Source organism: Pocillopora verrucosa, chromosome 6 (genome assembly GCF_036669915.1).
Source record: "Pocillopora verrucosa isolate sample1 chromosome 6, ASM3666991v2, whole genome shotgun sequence".
In the NCBI taxonomy this organism is placed as follows: domain Eukaryota; kingdom Metazoa; phylum Cnidaria; class Anthozoa; order Scleractinia; family Pocilloporidae; genus Pocillopora; species Pocillopora verrucosa.
This window is the reverse complement of record NC_089317.1, coordinates 21,228,435-21,248,052: the sequence shown is the minus strand read 5'-3', so window position 1 is coordinate 21,248,052 and position 19,618 is coordinate 21,228,435. Positions and strand designations below refer to the sequence as shown.

Sequence of the window (19,618 nt, the reverse complement as noted above, 5' to 3'; positions counted from 1 at the left end):
ACACAGTTAAATTACGTCCGCAGAGGAACCCAAGTTAGCTTTAAGTAATCTTGGCTGCTTGAGGCTTGATGAACGTGTTTGGTTGCATGGCTTTGGAGCCTGTACGAAACCGGCTTACCTGGATAAGCTACTTGTATAACTTGTATAAAACAGACGTGACATGAGAAGCGTGATTTGGGAAGATATTTTGCATACACTTGGACTCCAGATACATCCAGATACCTTTGTCTTCCAACTCACTACACTTGAAGGTTTTTAAAAAAAACTCAGTCATAAAGGATTTTTTTTCCAATTACAGTGCTTATTTGATAAGTAGTTTGCTTAGTTCGACCTTACAATTTAAATCAAGGAAAATGTAAGACAAAAACTTATTAACTCGTGCTAGTCATACAGGCTTTCAATTTTTTTTTCATTTAAAACGAAGAGTTATCAAAACTTCGGCGAAAAATGTTGATAAATGACGGCGTAGAAGAAAAAGCTGTGAAGCGCAAAATCAGAGCACCAAATGAATTTAACACTCAGTCCAGACAAGAGTTATAGAAGTGAGATGGGTAAATTTCACGTGATTTAATCCCTTAGGCGGCAAGCATTAAGGTCGGCGAGATCGCACTCATGATTAATGTGTGACCAGCCATCGACATTTATCCGTTGGTATTCCAAAGTATGTTTTAGGAAGAACATCTGAATCTGTTGTCAATATGATATAGTATTTTCTATGTGGTTTTCTGGCTTTGATCATTGGAGGTTATATAATATACTCACATAGGAGACCTCGTTGTAGAGGAAGTGCTGACTTTAAGTCAAACAAATGCTAACTCTCGTGAGACAAGTTACAGCAATTCTGATGCTTGTATGGGAAATGATCATCCCGATAGTCAAGCTACTCAAAATGAAACGAGTGTAACAACCCAGTCCAGACGCACAGTTAAGTCCACAAGGGACCATGAAAACTTTGTATATTATTAAATTTTTTAAAATGTTTAGAAATAATCAATTATGATTTCAGTAGTAGCCTAAGAACTTTGCCCGAGTAGGATGTAGTGTATTGCGTTACATAAGGTAACATAGCGTCGCTTCTGTAAGGAACTTCCAATCATGCCATAAGTCTACTCTCCTAAGTGAAAGTAAAATAACTGATTACGAGTATTGTACGCTAAATATATTATCTTGATTATTGAATAGAAGACAATTGAATTTGAGGAATGAGAATGATCACTTAATTGATCGATGAGTACTCTACATAGTTGATTTCTGGTCGGTCTGCTTTCGAATTTATTTCTAATTTCCTACTTGATCAGTAAGAGTCTAGACGAAGAGAAGGACGAGTTACATGTAAAAAGGGTGTCTTTCGTTTTCTTACGACAAAGAGGAAAAAACGCCTTCTAGAATTTATAGAATTAATTTTTTGACGAGAGTACCTTAGGCAGCGGGACTAAGCTTGAACTGGCGGCGAATAATAAAACCGTACCTTTGTAGACATGGTCAACGAAAAATTACCATTTTTATAAATTACTGAGAAATTCCCTCACGCTCGCGGGCGGATAACTTATGTAGTTGTTCCGGTGTCATTTGTTCAATCGTTATGTATTCTTGTAATTAAAAGTTTCATCGATGACTTGGTAAGAGCAGCATTTAATACAGAACATAGATGCAATTTTTGGCCAAATATGGACTTTGTGGTTTGAGCAGTATTTTAAAAATATTGTAAAAATTTACAACCGATTACAGACGCTGTGAAAAGTAAACAAGATTGAAAAAACTAAAGCCATAATCTTTGACTGTTTATAAGCTTCTGATTGTAAATATAGTGCTCCCAGTTTTCGTAAACAAGGAATTGTATTTTGATAAGCCTACGTGTAGCTGTACCCCCCCCCCCCAAGGTGAAGCGAAAGCTTACCTTAGCGGGGAGGGGATGGTACCGCTACAGGTAGGCTAATAGTTTGTCAAAGTATTTCAGCTTGGGTATGGTTTCTGCGTTTATTGGTAAAACTTCCTCTGTACAAACCGGAGCGAAACGAGAAGGCGCTTTCGTTTTTCCTTGGCTGCTCGGACTTGTATTGTGCCTGGCTCTAGTTTCTAACGTCTTAAGATATTCCGCCATTCCGCCGATCCACCGTACCTCCGTTCCACCATCTACCATTGCTCTCTTCGCAAATATAGCGGCTTAAGTCGCTGATTCAATCGGTTAAATGCTCTCTTTTCAAAGAAAAAATTTTTTTTCCTTAAAGCTTCCATGATGCATCAACCACAACTATTAAGATGTTTCTGCAAGGAAAACTTCTTTTATCGACTAATCGCGCGCAATCTTGAAATGGTAGCGAGATGTTTACCGTCTTCTGTTGTCTTCCGTAGTGTCATGGCAAGAAAGCTAGAAATCACAAAAGGAGAGAACTCAACTGCGTATCGAGTGCGAATGTCAAACTACTGAGAAAAAAAAAAACAATAAGTAGGACCGGGAAACATCGGGTCAAATTGGGTCAAGATCAGAATTCTATTCTTAAACTCGTTTACACACTCACTCTCTCATCTCGACGAGAAACGAAACTTTGCATCTTATATGAAGAAGTAGCCACAAAATCCACCAAGACAAGCTGCTGCAGTCATGATTATATAAATAAGATATTTAAGCTGCAGAAACGCTGTGCTCGAATCATCCTTGACGCCCAACAACGCCATGGCACTGTGGATCTAGTAATATTTTAGGGTGGGTGCCATATAACATCGAGTCTGACATCAAAAGATGCTTAATGGCCCACAAGAGGATTATGGGTACTTTCCCTGACTATATAGACGAACAATTAGAACCAAACAACAGCAAGCACAGCAGAAATACACGAGGTGCTAATTTAAACATTTTACATAGAAGATACATTAGAGAGAAAGACAACAACCTCGAAACGTTGGAATCACCTTCCCCTTTGAGCTACGCGCTTCTCAGTCTGTAAATACTTTGAAGAATACTTTGTATAAACATTTTAAATAAAGTCAGCTCAAGCATAAGACTTTCACTCCTTTTTTAGATAATTTATTCTCAGATCGCATGATATGAGCAAAACGTTTTACCTTTGACTTTTAGATCTTGATTTGTTGTATGTTGTAATTTTTAATTAGGTTTTAATTAAATTCTTAAATAGGTTATTAATTATAATAGGTTTTTTTTTCTTAATTGTAATAATGTTTATAGAGGGCCACAAGCCCATTGGTTCCTTACTATTAAAAAACACTCTCCTAAGTTTGATTGATTAATTGATTGATTGATTGATCAGGTAAAGTTCATGTTGACCGACAACCAAAGTTTCCCGACCCCTCTCCCTCAGGCGATAAATAATGATCAGTTCCTCAAATCATTGGTAGACATTGAGCTTCAGGCTACAGGTGTGGTCCTCGAGTGGATCCAGGGGCTTGCGGTCTAAAACTAAAGAACCAGAATAAAAACCATATGAGATTGAAATGTCAATATCGTTTGTGATAGACCATCAAAAAGCCATTGTAATCCTCTTTATTACACCCATTTTGAGATCACTGATGACCCTTACAATCTGATTGGCTCTCATCAGTGCGATTTATTCACGAATTGCACCATTTTTTGCTCTTATTCGCATATTTTTCCAAGAAAATGAGAAAGCTTCACCAAAACAAAACAACAGATCAGATTTCAAGGCTTGTGTAAAGTAACCAATCAAACTGCACAAAAATGAAACAACTTTAACAACTTTTACGAACTACCCCAGGACTGGATCAATAAATATTCGTGCAGACTAAAAAATTCTGCGTATGAGAGATTGCATTTTGCGATTCCAAAATGGATATAATGAAGGTGACTGAAATTCGTGTCGTGCAATTTTTGTCTGAAATTATACATGTGATTTCAAATCCAACTCGCGCTGTACGTTTGTTCCATTTGAAATAGCGCGTATGATTTCGGACCAAATTGCACTCCACTCACAATCCAATTGGAATACTTTTTAAAAATTAATTGCATTACTTTATAATCTAAATGATAAAACGCTTTTTGGTTGAATACTTCCCATTTGGTCAAAAATTCGGCAAAATAGCTTACTTCAATACGTTGTCACCGAGTCTGTTTTTGACACTTGACGTCATTAGGAGCTTCTGACGTCATTAAACAGGGAACTGAGCACAAATGACAGGAGCCCAATGCAAATAATTAATCTTTCGTTATTCAATTAGTTCAGGCACCGTAAATCTATTAACCTTACTTATTACTTCTGAGACCTCACCTGCACTCGGTGTTCACTCGGTTGTCCTGTTTCCTCCACCCCATTGTTTAAAGGTGGTTGTCTCGTTTTTACAATATAGGTAAACAGCGCTGCCAGTATCAAAACCACCAATAGACCGCCAATTACAATACCAATTATCGCTCCATTTGGTACAGAGACATCGTTCGTGGAGGCTGAATCTCGTACAACGCCTCTTGTGACCGGGGGGGACACTGGTAATCCTGTGTGGGTTGATGTTGATGTTGATGTTGATGTTGATGTTGATGTTGATGACGTTGAGTGATTCTCCTCTACCGTTGTTGTGTTGACTATCTTCTTGCTGCACTTTTTCAAACGATAGTCGCTGCACTGTTTATTTTTTGGCACCCATGGCACTTTGCACTTTGGCTCGATGTAATCGTTTCCGTCGTTACAACAAGCTGAACATGGTCTACACATGCCGCGTATACCTTCTGAGTAAGCTCCAAGCGTGCAGTTTTTCCCACACACTGCATTAGAAGTCAGAGTACAAGATTTTATGGTCTCTCGATATTCTCCACAATTCATACAAGTCTTGCATGCACCAGCCTCGCTTTTGGATGAATAAGTCATCCCTTGTTTACACGGCTTACAAACTATGGCTGTCTGTGGTGTAATTACATCACCACAGTCCACAGAAAGACCCTGCCCCGCGGGGCATACGAGGCATTTCTGGCACTGAACATGCCCAGTTGCTGGATTCCGGATGGTTATACTGCTGCCTGGGCATATTGGCGAGGCGGAGACAGACATCCGGAGAACAAACATCATGGTGATGCATAGTATGCCAAACAGTTGATGCAAGGAAGAAGACATTGCAAATCACGAAGCTAAGACCGTTCCGATCTGTTCAATTCGGAGGTTAAGTGTAACTGAACTTGACCTGTAAAAGGAAGGCACTGAAAGTCAGTCAAGCGAGCTCAAACGGAGCTGGTGAAATAAGATACACTGATACACTGGTACTCAATACCTGAGCAAAGCATAGTAAGATGTCCTGGCGTGAGTACGATCGAAAGCAATTAGCGGCAAGGTACTATCACAGTTTAAAACGATAAAGGGCCAGTAGATCTTTTATTTTTTGGCACGAAAGTTTAACAAAATGTTTAAATACCGTATTTCCTCGAATATAGCGCTCAAGCGCTTGTTTAAAATTTCTGCGAAAAGGTAGTACAGTAAGGGGGGGGGTGGGGGTGCTAATGAGACATGATCTGAAGCTGATGTGGCAAGGCCAAGAGGTAGTGTGGATAAAGTAAAGAAAATTTTTTCTTTTAACTCTCTCTAGTTAATGAATAAAGTGATTGGAAAGTGCAGGGGCGCTTAATCAGGAGGGGTTTTAGGCAAGGGTTGGCGTTTTCTTAGAGCGTGGAGGCTTATCTGAGGAAACATGGTAGTCGGCAAACGTTTCAAAATATTATTTAGTAGCATTTTGGCAAGTTGAAGGACTTAAGTTCTAAACCTGTAATTGTCAATGATGGTAAAATGGTAAAATGTGGAAAGTCATGTCTACTCTTCCCACTTTTCAGGTTATGAATTCGAGTTTATCTTTCATGGTCGCTCATCCTTCTACGGTTAACTATTATTTACAGGCCAAGACGAGAGCATTCTTTATCAAGAATTAAATATAGTGAAAGCTGAAGTAAAATGTGAATAGATACTCTGATTTCATTTCTTTGCATGTGAAAAGTCTGATCATATTTTGTCTACACCACAAAACCGGATGGAACTCGTCAAAAAAGTCGCATTAGTTCTTAAACTCATTAACTCCCATGAGTGACCAAGACAGAATTTCTCCTTGCAATATCAATAAAATATCAACCAGTCAAGTGTTAAGAATAAAGAAAAATATAAAGTTGGGGATAATTAATTGATCTAATACTAAATTATCTGAACTAAAATTATAATAATTGTATGGTTGACAGTAAGGAGAAATACAAATTTGATCTAGGAGTTAAAGGGTTAGTGTCAATTTCAAAGTGCAGTATGATCGGCACGCTCCTTTGATCCAAAAAGAAAGTCAGAGTTCTCAACAACCCATGTTTAACACACGAAATTAAGACATAAATGCAACTAGACCCTGTGAGCAGGGTAACTGGGATACCTGGATGGTACTGGATCCTTGGAATCAAGTGCAGTGATACTACGGGTGTCGGATTAGTATACTGAAATAGTGAGCTCAAGTCTGGCTAAGGGCATACACCTATTTCAAAAAATAGCTTGCTGCTATGCATGCAAGAGTTACTTTTTGTAGGGTGGGTGGATTACTTGTGGTCTACATTCTTACAAAAGGAAAGAAGAGTATTAACGTGGAAAAGAACGAAAATGTCGAATTACCTCACACACAGGTATTTTGTGGCAGATTATGTGTGTTGTGCGAATAAATGTAACCAAAAATAATCTGTATTGGTGCCACAGATACCTGTTAGTACAAAATGCAGACAGCAGACCGGATACAAAATATAGACTGGAGACTGCAGAGTGGGTACAAAATGCAGACTGAGAATCTGAAGAGTTTTTACGTCTGGTAAATAATAACATGTCATCTTACAGCTTACCGAGCGTCACGCAATCGCTTTTCCTCGATCAGCCTTCACGATTCTTTGCACTATTGTAAAAAATTCCTGGCCCATTTCTTGATGAAAATCGATCGTAATATAATTTCAAGCCTTCAATATACTCTTCTTACTTTGTGCGCGAGTTGGTTTGTGTGATGTCTGTACAGATTTTACCAACATAATAAAAGTAGATGATGTGAATAACAGTGATGGTAAAGCAAGCTTAAAACGGCAGAAATCACCAGAAACTACAACGGATACGCAGTTCGCGACTCAATCCGGTCCAAAATTACCGCCCAATAACATCTTTTAGTGTAGATTGGCCGCGAACAATACGACTTGTGTATGCGTCTGTAAGTATTTCGAGCGTTTGCGCTATAATGCTTCAGGTGATCGTAATCCAAACACGTTGAAATACAAAACGACCGACAAAAGAGTTTTCTAAGCAAAAATATCGTGCTCGTCATGTGACCCAGACCTGTCCGTGCATGACAACGTCAATCATCATCAAGATAACACGTGATCAGCAAGTGAACACCTTCACCCTCATTGGATCACAGTTAGTTGTCATGGTGTTGAGGGCCCAATGACCACTGGGTACTATTGCGCAATTTTTCCATTTTGTCATATATCTTGCCAACGACAGTAATCACCGTCGCTAAGTACTGAAGCTCCTTTTACAAACGAAACCTTCGAGCTAAGTGTAGTAAGACCTGAAGTTGTTTACAATTTGCTAAGAAAGCTAACAACGAACAAAGTTACTGGATTCGAATAGACAATATTCCCGCACGCTCGCTTAAGAACGGAGCCCCGGTTATTTCTGAGTGTTTGACTCGCATAATTAACCTTTTCTTTTCATCTGGAGTGTTGCCAGCCGGCTGAAAGACTTCAAGAGTTATGCGGTTATTCAAGTCCGGTAACACGGAAGAAATGGATAGCTATCGCCCAATTTCTATTCTACCAATGATTTCCAAAATCGCTGAGGAAGTCGTCCATTATCAATTGTTTGGCTATTTAAACGTTAACAAAAAGATGATTTTACCTACGTTTGACTACTGTGATATCGCTTGGCATGGATGTGGAAAAGTTAATTCTGATGCCCTCGAGAGACTACAGCATAGAGCTGCGCAGTTAATTTTTCCAAATTCTAGTCTCGATACGAAAGAACTGAATGCTACTTTGGGTCTAGTGCCCTTGATTGATAGGCGTAAACTTCACATTGTCTTGTTTACCAGACAGATGGTTCGGTACCACCTTATCTAAATAATTATTTTTACTTTACTGTACGCACAGTTTCGACTAGACGCTGTCATGACATTCGTATTTCGAAAGTCAACTCAGAGGTTGCTTAGAGATGTTTTTATTTTACTGGTGCGATAAAATTCAACGGTCATCCTCGCCATATTGAATCAAAGGAATCCTTCATTAATTTCTCAAGGGAGACAAAGGACTTTTTCCTCAATTAGATGATAAGTTTTATATGTAGATGTATGCTTCTTTTTATGTATTTTTGGCCGTGTGACAATTCTCAGTGAATTTTTACCTCCTAGACCTTTTATAGTTTTACTTATGTACTCTAATAACAGGACCTCCTTTGATACCAGTGCTTATTACGCAGACAGGGTTATCACGTATAAATATTATTATCATTATTATAATTTCATGGCATTATAAATTAATGTTTTGCGACATATTTTCAGGCAGTCGCAAATTCTCCAGCTTATCTTAAACGTTTTATGACACTATCTGCGTCATTAGTGATTAGGATCAAGACCTTTATGTCTTCGAAATCAAAGTCCATGACGAGAACAAAAATAGCATCCATTCCTTTATATTTTGCTTCGCAAAATCTCAAGTATGATAAATCTTATTTTTATCTCTAAAAAACTCTAAATTCTTCAAAACAATCACATAATTTGTACAAAATGCAAGAGATTCCTGTGGTAAAATTGTATGGGAGCACCTTCAAACTGATTCAAAATGATCATCTATTTCATCTAAAAGGGTGTTGTCTCATAATCGCGCAATCAAGTTATGCGTGTGCCTGCCCGGTCACTCAAGGTCAACCAAACATAATAACAAAAATGATTAAAAAAATGTACTAAACTTGACTTAAGGGGATATTCAAAGAAGACCGCAAAAGCATGTTCCATGATCTACATTCTGCGCGATTTGTTAAACATTTCCGAGACACAAATTTTTAACCCTACATTTTCGTTCAAATATCAATTTGATATTTAGTCGATGCAGTCGACTGTGTTTTACAAATTCCAATTCCAAACAAATACTGACAATTTTTTCACTACCGAACAACAAAATCCTTTACACGCCAAAAGCAGAAGGCTTGACTGGTAATTTAAGCCTAACATGAGAGTGAACTCATCCACTGTGAAGCAACACAGTGGATAATGATACTTTAGATACCCTACCTTTGTGGATTGGACCGCGTGCACTCAAGAGATTACAAACATCAATCTTACATCGATTGCCACGTGTTGCGAGCCTCCACAAGACGGGAGATATAACCGGTTTGTGCAGCGGGTTTTACATGTTATTCGAGCTTTTTCCTTGATATCATGCCTTGTCTGATCTGTGAGGAAGCCCGCGTTATCAGCGTAATTATTTTGATTCGAAATTATTATCCAAAAGAGGTAAACCACACATTAACTGTCTTGCGAGCACGCCTTCATTATTTTTACTGTGGCACGAGCGTCTCTTCGTCCGTGATCAAGTTGAGACCCTTTTAGTAAAGCGACGCGGCGAGGGGTCAGCAAGAAATCTGGCACTAATGATAATCGACACGTTTAAATCAGGCTAGCTTATTCGTAGTTTGCCAAGTTCGTCCTGTAACTTCAAATCAAGTTAAAACCCAAATCTGGAAAAAAATATTTAAAAACAATGATTTTAAAAAATTCATTCGTGCCGTTCAATTAGTTTTAAATAATTTTTTCACCGAAACAAAGAGCAAAAGCTGTGCACCATACGAATTTTTAAAACTTTCAGGCGAAACAAGATTTCATTTAAGAAGGTGAAAGAGGATTTAACTCAGGAGGTGGTAAAAAATGTGAGTAGTGACAAGATCGGAAATCAAAATCTGTGGGTGGCGAGGAAATTCCAGTCTGTAACTAGAGTAGACGTATGATATATGAAGGATATCTGCATCTGTTGTGAATATAGCATTTTCAAAGAGATTTTCCTCTTTATTATTTCAGGTTATACCATATATGTTTTTGTTTTATGCGAATTTGCCTTAAATTTCCTACTTGACCGGTGAGAGTTTAGCCCAAAAGGGAAGACAAGCTTCATACGAATTCCCTTAGTCTGGAAGAAATATTTGCGTAAGGAAAAGAATACCTTGGGCAGCGGAGCCAAGACGATTACTGGATTTGAATCTGCGGCGAAAGATAAAACTATCTATTGTTGACAACGTCAACAGTTTATTTAAATACAAAAGGAACCATTACAACCTAAATTGAGAAGAAAGAACAGGAAAGTTGCGAAAGGCGTCTACAAGGACGTAGGCGGAGATAAATTTTTGACCTTTCACAAGCTTGTGACCGGCTTTTTTTCCTTTGTTGCAGTTAATAAATTTCAGCGGATTAAATAATATAGAGGGGACACATAAATTTAACGCGAGGCAACAACACTGAGGAAGATGTAAACCATTTGGCATGGCTATGGTTTAGGAGGCAAAACATCACTTCATATCTACCAAAAAATACGCTATTCAATCTGGAAATATAATAACCAGGTACTCTCTTCCTGTCGGGACGAAAGCTGTCTCCTTTCAGTATTGACTGATCACGAATTTAAAAGGGTCTCTTTTTTGTAGAATACCACGTAAGAGTAATTGTTATGCTTTGCAGATTTAGCGCAACCGAACTTAAGTCTTGCTTCGTGATAGCCTAAGAAGGAATCCAACGATTGTTACAGGTTAGACAGGTTTTACAGCCCTTTAGTGGCGAGTAATATTTACACCATTGTTGCCCACACCGTAGGTTCTTCAGAAAATTTTCTAAGAAGATCCGAAAGTAGCATTATTTCTTCCTTACTTAAACCTACCTTTTAATGTGGAATCTCTAATCGCTCAACCTTGTTGCCCTCTCAGGGCTTCATGTTCGTGGTGATTATATACCGGCGAAGCGGAAAAGAGGATAGAGTTTCTGGTCATGTGCTTAAGATGTGACCCGCGGAAAAGCTGGAAAATTCCAGTAAATAGGATAGCGTGACGTTTTGACTTTAAAATCACTTTTGAAGTGCTCTGGCCATTGCCAAGTTGACAAAGGCTGATTAACTAGCGGACTGAAAATTATTATTTTTATGTCAAATTCTCGGAAATTCCGTCTCAGTGTCTTACGGGAAATGAAACGGTTTGCACATCTTTTATGTTATGTTCTGGTGTCAGCTCTTTAGGTGCAATATATTCTTGTCATCAAACGTTTTGTACACTGAGCATGCAACTTAGAAGTGTCTAAATTCCCCTTTGTTGCAAAGAAGCTGAAGACGCATGGATGCAATTTTGCTTACATATGGATTTACATATGTTTATGCTTGTTCGAGCGGTGAAAACTGACTTACAGCCGATTACACAGAGGCTGTGAAAATGTGAAAAGGAAATAAGAATTACTGTTTAAGCCACAATCTTAATCAGGTTATATACTTTTTATTGAAGACATCAAGCAGTATTCCCCAAATTTCCTTTAATAAACGGGATTTTATCTTGTTATTGAGGTTGTTTAAGTCCCAGACAATACGGGGAAACCTCCTCTGTTAGTCTGCTTTTGTGAAACGTGATGCCTTGCGCAACTATCTTTTATAGGGTAACGAGTAAATAGGCTATTTCTTACTCCTCTGTTTATGCAAAAAGCTGAAAAATAACGAAAAAATGTTTCAATTAATACAAGGCTTAGACCTCCTAAAGGAGGAATGATGAGTAGTTGTGAATTGGAAGACTGTCGTAAAAACGCCGATCGTTAAAATACTCTCATTAAATGAAGCAAAAAGATATGCTCAGTCAGCGTATGTCAAGCACCTGTCACTCTAACTTCCTTCAACGTGCAGTAGGTCGTGTTCAAACTCACTGATGCACAAAGATAGAAACAGCCAGCTGATAAGACTGTAGTTTTACAAAAACTATAGTTTTACAAAGAGTCCATATGGGCCTCGGCATATGAAGCTCCTACGAGTTTGCGGGCTTCGAACACATGAGGGCTTCGGTCACGCGATTTGATTCGAGGATTGTTAACCGAAATATCTGAAATACTACGTGCTGTTCAAACCTGCCATTTAAATTACGGCAAAATTAACTCGACTAAGATAAAGATGTTTAGGTTAGTAGCCAGTGTGTAACACGCAGACAGGGGGCGGTACCCGAAAGGTCGGAAAAAAACTAAAACCGGCATATCGCCAAATAGAACAACCTTGCCAAATATTTATTGTAGTCTCAGAGGAAGAGCAAGGTTGGGCTGAATAGATAAGAGGACGTGCAATTCAAGAGCAAGAAAATCATGATGTCCTCTGACGCTGAACTTAAACAGAAAGTTGCAATTTCAAGAAGTCTCGCTAAACGAAGTAGGATGCAGTTTCGTCCCTTGCTTAAAAAAAATTCATAAAGGAAGGGAGATATATCATAGGTATTATTGTGATTTTATCCTACAAGACAAGCCAAACCTATAATCCAGAAATCACAAAAGGAGAGAACTAAACTGTATGTCGAGTGCGAATGTCGAACTACTACGATACCCCGAAAAAAAACATTAAATAGGACCGGGAAACATCTGGTCAAATTGGGTCAAGATCAGAATTCTATTATTACACTCTCTCCCTTATCTCGACGATGATGTAGCTTTGCCTCTTATAGGAAATATACAGAAGCCAATCACGTCGAGTTTATCCGTATCTGTGGATGCAAGTTTTACTATGGGTAATGTAGTTTTTAAGCATAATTTAGGCTGTTTCCTATAACCAGGTAGGGATCACATTTCTATCTACACTTGCTACGGTTTTTGACGGCAGGAAAGTGGTCGAAATACCTGAAACATGATGACCTAAGTGAAAAATAAGAAGAGGATAAATTGCGAAAGACGTCTACGTAGTTCAAGGATGTTAAAAAAAGATAGCGTTTGACATTTTACAAGAATGTGAGCGTTTTTTCCTTTTTAATTTTCTCCTGTTTGCGGTGGTTAAATTTCGGCGAATTAGACATCATGTAAACAAGGGACAGATAAATTTCCTGCGGGGAGTTTGGCATGCTAATGGTTGAGGCGGTGAAACTTTACATCTGCTAAAAAAACGCTAATCAGGAAACACAAAACATGCATTGTCTTCATGTTGGATTGTAACATTTACCTGCTTCTGATATTACTAACGAATTTATAGAGGATTTCCTTCTATAGAATACCAGGCAGAAATAATTCGCGATCTGTTTTGCAAAATTGGCGTAATCGAACCCAGGTTTTGCTTCACCATAGCGGAAGAAGGAATCCAGCAATGACGAATTGTTTTTCAGCCCTCTGACGACAAATAAGATCTTAACCAATATTTTTTTCAGGATATCAACCAAAACAAGTTTGAGAAGTTCCGTTTATTGCATTTTTTTTAATTTTTGAATAATTCTACCTTAATTGTGGAATCTCAAATCGTCCAAGCCTTTTCGTTCTCTCATTACTTGATGTTTTGTCAAGTCTATCCCATAAGCGGAAAATCGGGAGGCAGGCTTTGGTCGTGCATGTAATTTGACCCGCAGGAAAACTGCAGAGCTTAGCAGGAAGTTCCCCTATGTTGCAAACAAGCTGAGGTTTTCGTTAGCTAATCAATCAGAGCAAAGATGCAATTTTTTGCCCAAATATGGACTTTGAAGCTCGAGCAGTTTTTTAAAAATTTAATAAAATATGTGTTTGTTGTTCATCGTGGTGTAAGATAGGAGATGAACTTTGTTCGTTTGTCTCACGATAGTCACTTTTTGACGTTGATCGCAAAGTTTCAACTGCAATACTGCTAGTCTTCATCAGGCGATGTGTTTACCATGCCATGTAGCACGTTGGTACGCTGCTAGTGGTGCATTTCGATCCTCATTATTTTTCCGGTTGTTAGAAGGTGTTCCCATGGAGCGAAACGCGAAGGCGCTTTTGTTCCTCCTTGGCTGCTCGGACTTGAATTGTGCCTGGCTATAGCTACTCGCGTCTTAAGATATTCCGCCCTTCCGCCGATCCACCGTACCTCCGTTCAATTATTCTGTTAAATAATTAGGGTACTTGCTCGCTTCGTAAATTTAGCGGCTCTTTTCGGCTTAAGTCGCTGATTCAATCAATAAAATTTTCTCTTTCAAGACAGAATTTTTTTTCTCAAAGCTTTTATGATGGGCTGATTAAACATATTAAGATGTTAATTATTAATCGCGCGCAATCCGGAAATGATTGTGAGATGTTTATCGTCTTCTGTTGTTTTCCGTAGTATAACAGCAAAGTCTGAAAACATAATGTGCTAGCGGCTATAAGCCAGGAATCGCAAATGGAGAGAACTAAAAAACTGTGTATCGAGTGCGAATGTCGAACTACTAAAAAAAAGAAAACGATACTTAGGACCGGGAAACATCGGGTCAAATTGGGTCTTGCAGATCAGAATTCTAATCTTAAACTCACCCACTCATCTCGACGACATATGTTGCTTCGCCTCTTATAGGAAGTAGTAGCCACAAATCCACTACAACAGCCATTTGAAATCTGCCAATCACATCGGACATCATGTATGCGTAGCTACTCGACCTAATCGCCTGAATAGGACCAACCGGTAAGTGACCTATTGGTAATCACGAGACAAGCGAGAAAAGTTTTCTAACATAATCATGGATTTTTTCACCACTTAAAGGTTTACTATTGAGCCTTATCAAGCAGGATTTTTACAATTAAAAAAAAATTAATTCCCATGGGCATTGCGTAGTTTTAACGGTTTGTTGAGTTTGTAGCCGTTATGGATGCAAGCTTTACTATGGATGATGTACTTTTAAGTATAATTAAAACGGTTTCATATTGAGACGGTAGGGAACTCATTTCTCTCTACACTCGTTACGGATTTTGACGTCGGGAAAGTGGTCGAAATACCTGATCGTATATTTTCAGCGGTCTAATCACGCAAGATATGTGAAATGCCTTCATTTGAATGAAAATTAAATACTTGTGTATGTTTTTAAAATATGTGCATCAAGAGCCTCTTTATTCATTATTATAAATGGATATCGTATTTTCATTTCACATAAACATCAAGGGTTGTTATGATAACCTATATTTAGCAAGAGAACATTTGCTATGCTATCTCACATCTCAGTCAATCAGATCACAGCTCAAAGGCATGCCAGATTGTTCGAGAAAAAACCTATTAAAATCGAACGTACGGATCAAAAAGGTTAATCAATACATCACTGATCCTTGTTGACATTGCCAGAGTCAATGATATAAATAATAAATGAATTTCAGTCGGAGGGGATATTGGATCTAAGGCAGAAATCATAGGCGTACCTTCATATTTCAGTAAAATACTCGGAGTTGCAATGAACAGTTCAAAAGATACAGTGGTGTTTAATAACACAACAGAAAATTACATGATCGTCATACGTTATATAAATCTTTTTTTCTGCTGTACAGCGGTGCTTGGAAACTCGAGCATTCTACTGACCATTTGGAAGACATCATCGTTGCATTCAGTGTCGAATATTTTATTATCAAGTCTCGCTGTATCAGACCTAAGTATTGGTTTGGTTGTCCAACCTATTTTTGTAGCTCATTTGGAAAACTTAGCAACGACTGATGGTTTACTCTACTTCAATATTTTGGGAAGCGTGTCTTGTACAGTGTCTTTCTATTCCGTTACAGCAATAGCCGTGGACCGTTTGCTTGCCGTTCAACTGCATTTGAGATATGAAGCAGAAGTTACACCGTTTCGTGCCACTGTGGTAGTAATTATCATTTGGATTTACGCAGCTCTTTTTTCAGTTTTTTGGTTATTGAATTTCTACTTGGTTTTCAAAATGATCAGTATTGTTATTATGTGCATTCTAATTGGAAATTTTGCTGTTCATTTGAAAATCTACCTGATTGTTCTACGCCATCAAAGGCAAATTCAGCGACAGCTGCAATTACAGCAACAAGATGCGAACAACGAAAACATATTGCGCGTAAAAAGATTTGTGAGATCTGCTGTGAACATATTTCTCCTGTATATCTTACTTTTGAGCTGTTATATGCCTTTTGCAGTTTACCATCAACTGATTTTTGTCAACAGAGGATATGCCGCGTCAAATGTTTATATCACAACAATGACATTGGTTTTTCTCAACTCGTCGCTAAATCCGTTATTTTACAGTTGGCGAGATAGCGAAATAAGGACAGCCTTAAAACAATTTTATGGGCGATGTTTTTAGCCCTGAAGCGTTTATGATCTGATTAGAGACCCTCCCCTCTTGATGTTGCGTATATCTTTGTTATAAGTAAAGCGAATTCAAAGTTATACCGAGGTATAAACCCCCTCCCAAGAAACTCGCCTTATTGCATCACCTCAGGCTAGTGTTCAATTAATTCAAATGTTGAGGAGAGGCTGCATGCTAATAACATTTCTAACTCTATGGTTTTGTGATACATCACAGATTACATGGTAAAGCAGTTTTAATATATTTTATTGCAAGCTCAAAACCTGCAGGAAGTTTTGAATGATTACGGAGTCGTCATATAATCATCATACTAGTTTGGCATAGTCTTTTACGAAATGCCCCGGAAAGGAAATCTATTTATCACCGATACTTCATTATGCATAAAGTTCTTGGATTTTTTTTCCTGTAACATGGATTTTTTAATCTCGACAAAAGTTTCATTTGCCTACCGGTCGCCGTTCGCGCCAAAGAAACGTCTTCGCTCAAGCTTTCTACAGATTACGAGATCACTCCTATTGCGTGTTGAGATGGCAAACAGACAATAGTCTCTCCGTGTGGATGGTGGGGAGAGACAAATCAATAAACTTATAATAGGGGAGTTGAAACTTTGAGTTCAAGAAACAAAGAAAATGTTTTTAACTGAAGTCTAAAAGCCTTAGAAATATTTAAAGACAACTGAGAAATTGATGTCAGACAAGTAGTTAAAAAGCCCATAGGTCTGATGGGGGGGGGGGGGGTCTATACTCCCGCTGGACTCGCTTTGCTGGGGGGGGGGGAGAGGAGGGTGAATATAAACTATCACCTGTATATAAAAATCTGGTGGAGGGCCGATTACGTAGGCGGAGAAATGGGTTGTTTTCGCTGTTGAGTTCCACTGACGGCGTGGCAAACAATTTCATTGACGTGGATAAAATCTTACTTATCTATAACTATTTTTTAGAGTTAACGACTCTTAAATCGATCAAATGATAGAGTATGGGTATAAATGACCATATACTTTAATACAACTTTAATAGCCTAAAGAGAAAAACAACAGAGCAACGATTCGAAGCTCTAAAATCTCCCGACTGAAAAAGCCCTTCATGTAAATAGGGCAAGAGCGGTTTTCAAATATCTTATTTAAATATGTTAACTTCTCTTGTATGGTAATATACCTTTGCCTTAAACTGCGCTGAAAAAGTGTATTTACACAGGTATCTATTTTTTTGTTGTTGTTGTAAGTCATGTTTATCGAATTGATCCCCTTACAACACCATTCGAGGTCGCTTTCCTATGTCATTTCGTATATATTATTAGGACCGAAGCCTAAACACGACTTGCAGGCCTATTTTTGACTCTTGCTTCTACGCTTTGGTTATGTTAAATATTTTCAATATGTTCTAGTCTAAGCTTCAGTCACCCTGGGGTATATTCAGATCAAAAAGAAGCTTAGAACTCTTGTGGATTCTCTAACACTTCCGAGCTATGAGATCGTTGAAAATAATGGCGATGACTTTCTTCGCTGAGAATCAATTGCAACCTTCGATTCCCCTGTTTGATTCTTTGAGGGAATTCCATGTTTTCTGAAACTTGCCGTTATCTTTCCATAAGTTCTTATTAATCTTTGACCATTTTTCTCTATGGTGCACTTTCAATCTTTGCCATCACAGTTAGCGTGTTATTTCCTCTTGCATCATGTAAGATGTCACTGCCGCTTCGCGTGACGGATGCACGCAAGTTATCACCGAATTTTAGCTCCGTGAATTGAAATTTATCACGCAAGTTGTCACAGTACGTTGATGGCGGAGCTGACTCCACATGAATGTCTGGCATTCTAAGCCCGTCATTTCTTAGTTCCGGAAGGTTAAGACTTGGTTTGCACTCCATCAACTCATTTAGAACTATAGACGGTACAGAACTGCGCCGTCTCCTTTCACGACGCTTCACTCCAGATTCCTCTTGGGTTTCCTGTGACATTGCGCACCCCATCAGCTCCAGGGCAGCTTTTCTATAGCGTACGTTTCTGTAGAAGTAAAGTGCAGGATCTAGAAGGGAATTTAGTTGGAGGATCAATTCAGCCCATCGGTTTGCCGAAATTGTTCGGAAAGAGGACGTCGATGACGCGAAGAAAAAAACAATAATAGAGGGAACACCAGAAATCAAAATGGCAACTGTTAGCAAAAGCATTGTATATGAAATTTTATTTTCGGCTGCCGCATGGACTGAAACATTTTCTCGAGTGTGACGCCTTCGGAGCCGTTTTTGTATTTGGACATTAATCCTAAGATAACAGGACCCAATAACCAAAAAGCCGATTATCCATAAGATAATTAGGATGAAAATAAGGATTTGCACGACGCTGTAGGGAACACCCGCGCCTACTAATGTGGCAAATATAGCAGCTGTCGATAAAGTTGTTATCCAGGGAAATGCCACGTAGTTCTTAATTCGTACCTTTGAAACCACAACTTTATATTCCGCATATTTTACCACTGCTGCATACCTCTCCTTTGCAATCAGAATCAAATGATAAAATGATACGTTGAAGGTTGAATAAAGTACAAAGCCGGCAATGCGATCGATCGCACAGATTTTTTCCTCCGACACAGTTCCATGAAGGATCAGTGCATCAAGGAAGATTGTCAATGGCAGAGAAACCGTGCCCACTATGAGATCAACGCACGCCAAACTAGCAAGTAAAATGTTGGAGTTTGTTTGTAATTTCTTGAATTTCTTGACCGTCACGATTACTAATGCATTCAAAACAATGATAATTGGACAGGCAATGGTTGTTACCGCAATTGAAAGCTGCAGAGAAAGTGTTTGCTTTAGGTCCCAGATGAACAGTGGATTGTTCGGGCAACTGACGAACACTGACTTGGAGGAATTCGCAAGAGATTCTTGGTTCTTGCCGCTCACATTCATGTCGATCAACACCAAATGTTGACGATCGTGCACTTTTTAACGTTGAATGATCTGTGGTTGTTGACGAATGGTCAAAAAATTAATGTTTTCTTGCTTAAGATGTTAACTCTTTTTCAAGGAGGTAATTTCCGTTTTAAAAACAAACAGATTTTGATTGGAAACTTTCCCGCAAAAAGAAAATAAAAAAACACCAACGATGATGAAAATGAAAATGAAAAACACTAAAGATGAGAACTATCCAGCTGGTTGACTCTTAAGTCTTACACATTTTCTTTCACTCTCTTAAGCCACGAATCGGTAAATTTATCTGCTAGTAAAAAGGAAAACAGGATATTGCGTAAATCAAATATTTAAGGGTGACTGAGAAATTGTTTTTTAAGTAACGATACGATAATGCTACAATAAATTGTAGCAGCAACCTTGAAATTACCATAAAGATTTTTTTCCTTATCACCTTTATTAAAAACATGTTTAAAAACATT

General features: G+C 38.4%; 2 protein-coding genes across 3 annotated transcripts; both read right to left on the bottom strand.

Annotated features, from left to right (window-relative positions):
* Positions 1 to 3,088: 3,088 nt before the first annotated feature.
* On the bottom strand, positions 3,089 to 10,899 carry LOC136281802 (tumor necrosis factor receptor superfamily member 16-like). Of its 2 annotated transcripts, none has more exons than XM_066168807.1 (3): positions 10,874 to 10,899; positions 4,242 to 5,142; positions 3,089 to 3,415 (listed from the first exon to the last, which is right to left on the bottom strand). In XM_066168807.1, exons 2-3 carry the CDS (start codon positions 5,073 to 5,075, stop codon positions 3,410 to 3,412), a joined length of 840 nt encoding a protein of 279 aa, XP_066024904.1. In that variant the 5' UTR covers positions 5,076 to 5,142; positions 10,874 to 10,899; the 3' UTR covers positions 3,089 to 3,409. The 2 variants fall into 2 exon arrangements, with proteins under 2 accessions (XP_066024904.1, XP_066024905.1); XM_066168808.1 differs by lacking the exon at positions 10,874 to 10,899 and adding an exon at positions 9,241 to 9,363.
* Positions 10,900 to 17,849: 6,950 nt separating this feature from the next.
* Positions 17,850 to 19,136, bottom strand: LOC136281943 (lysophosphatidic acid receptor 3-like). The gene has a single exon (XM_066168980.1). The coding sequence runs from the start codon at positions 19,134 to 19,136 to the stop codon at positions 17,850 to 17,852; it is 1,287 nt and encodes a 428-aa protein (XP_066025077.1).
* Between the last annotated feature and the right edge of the window lie 482 nt (positions 19,137 to 19,618).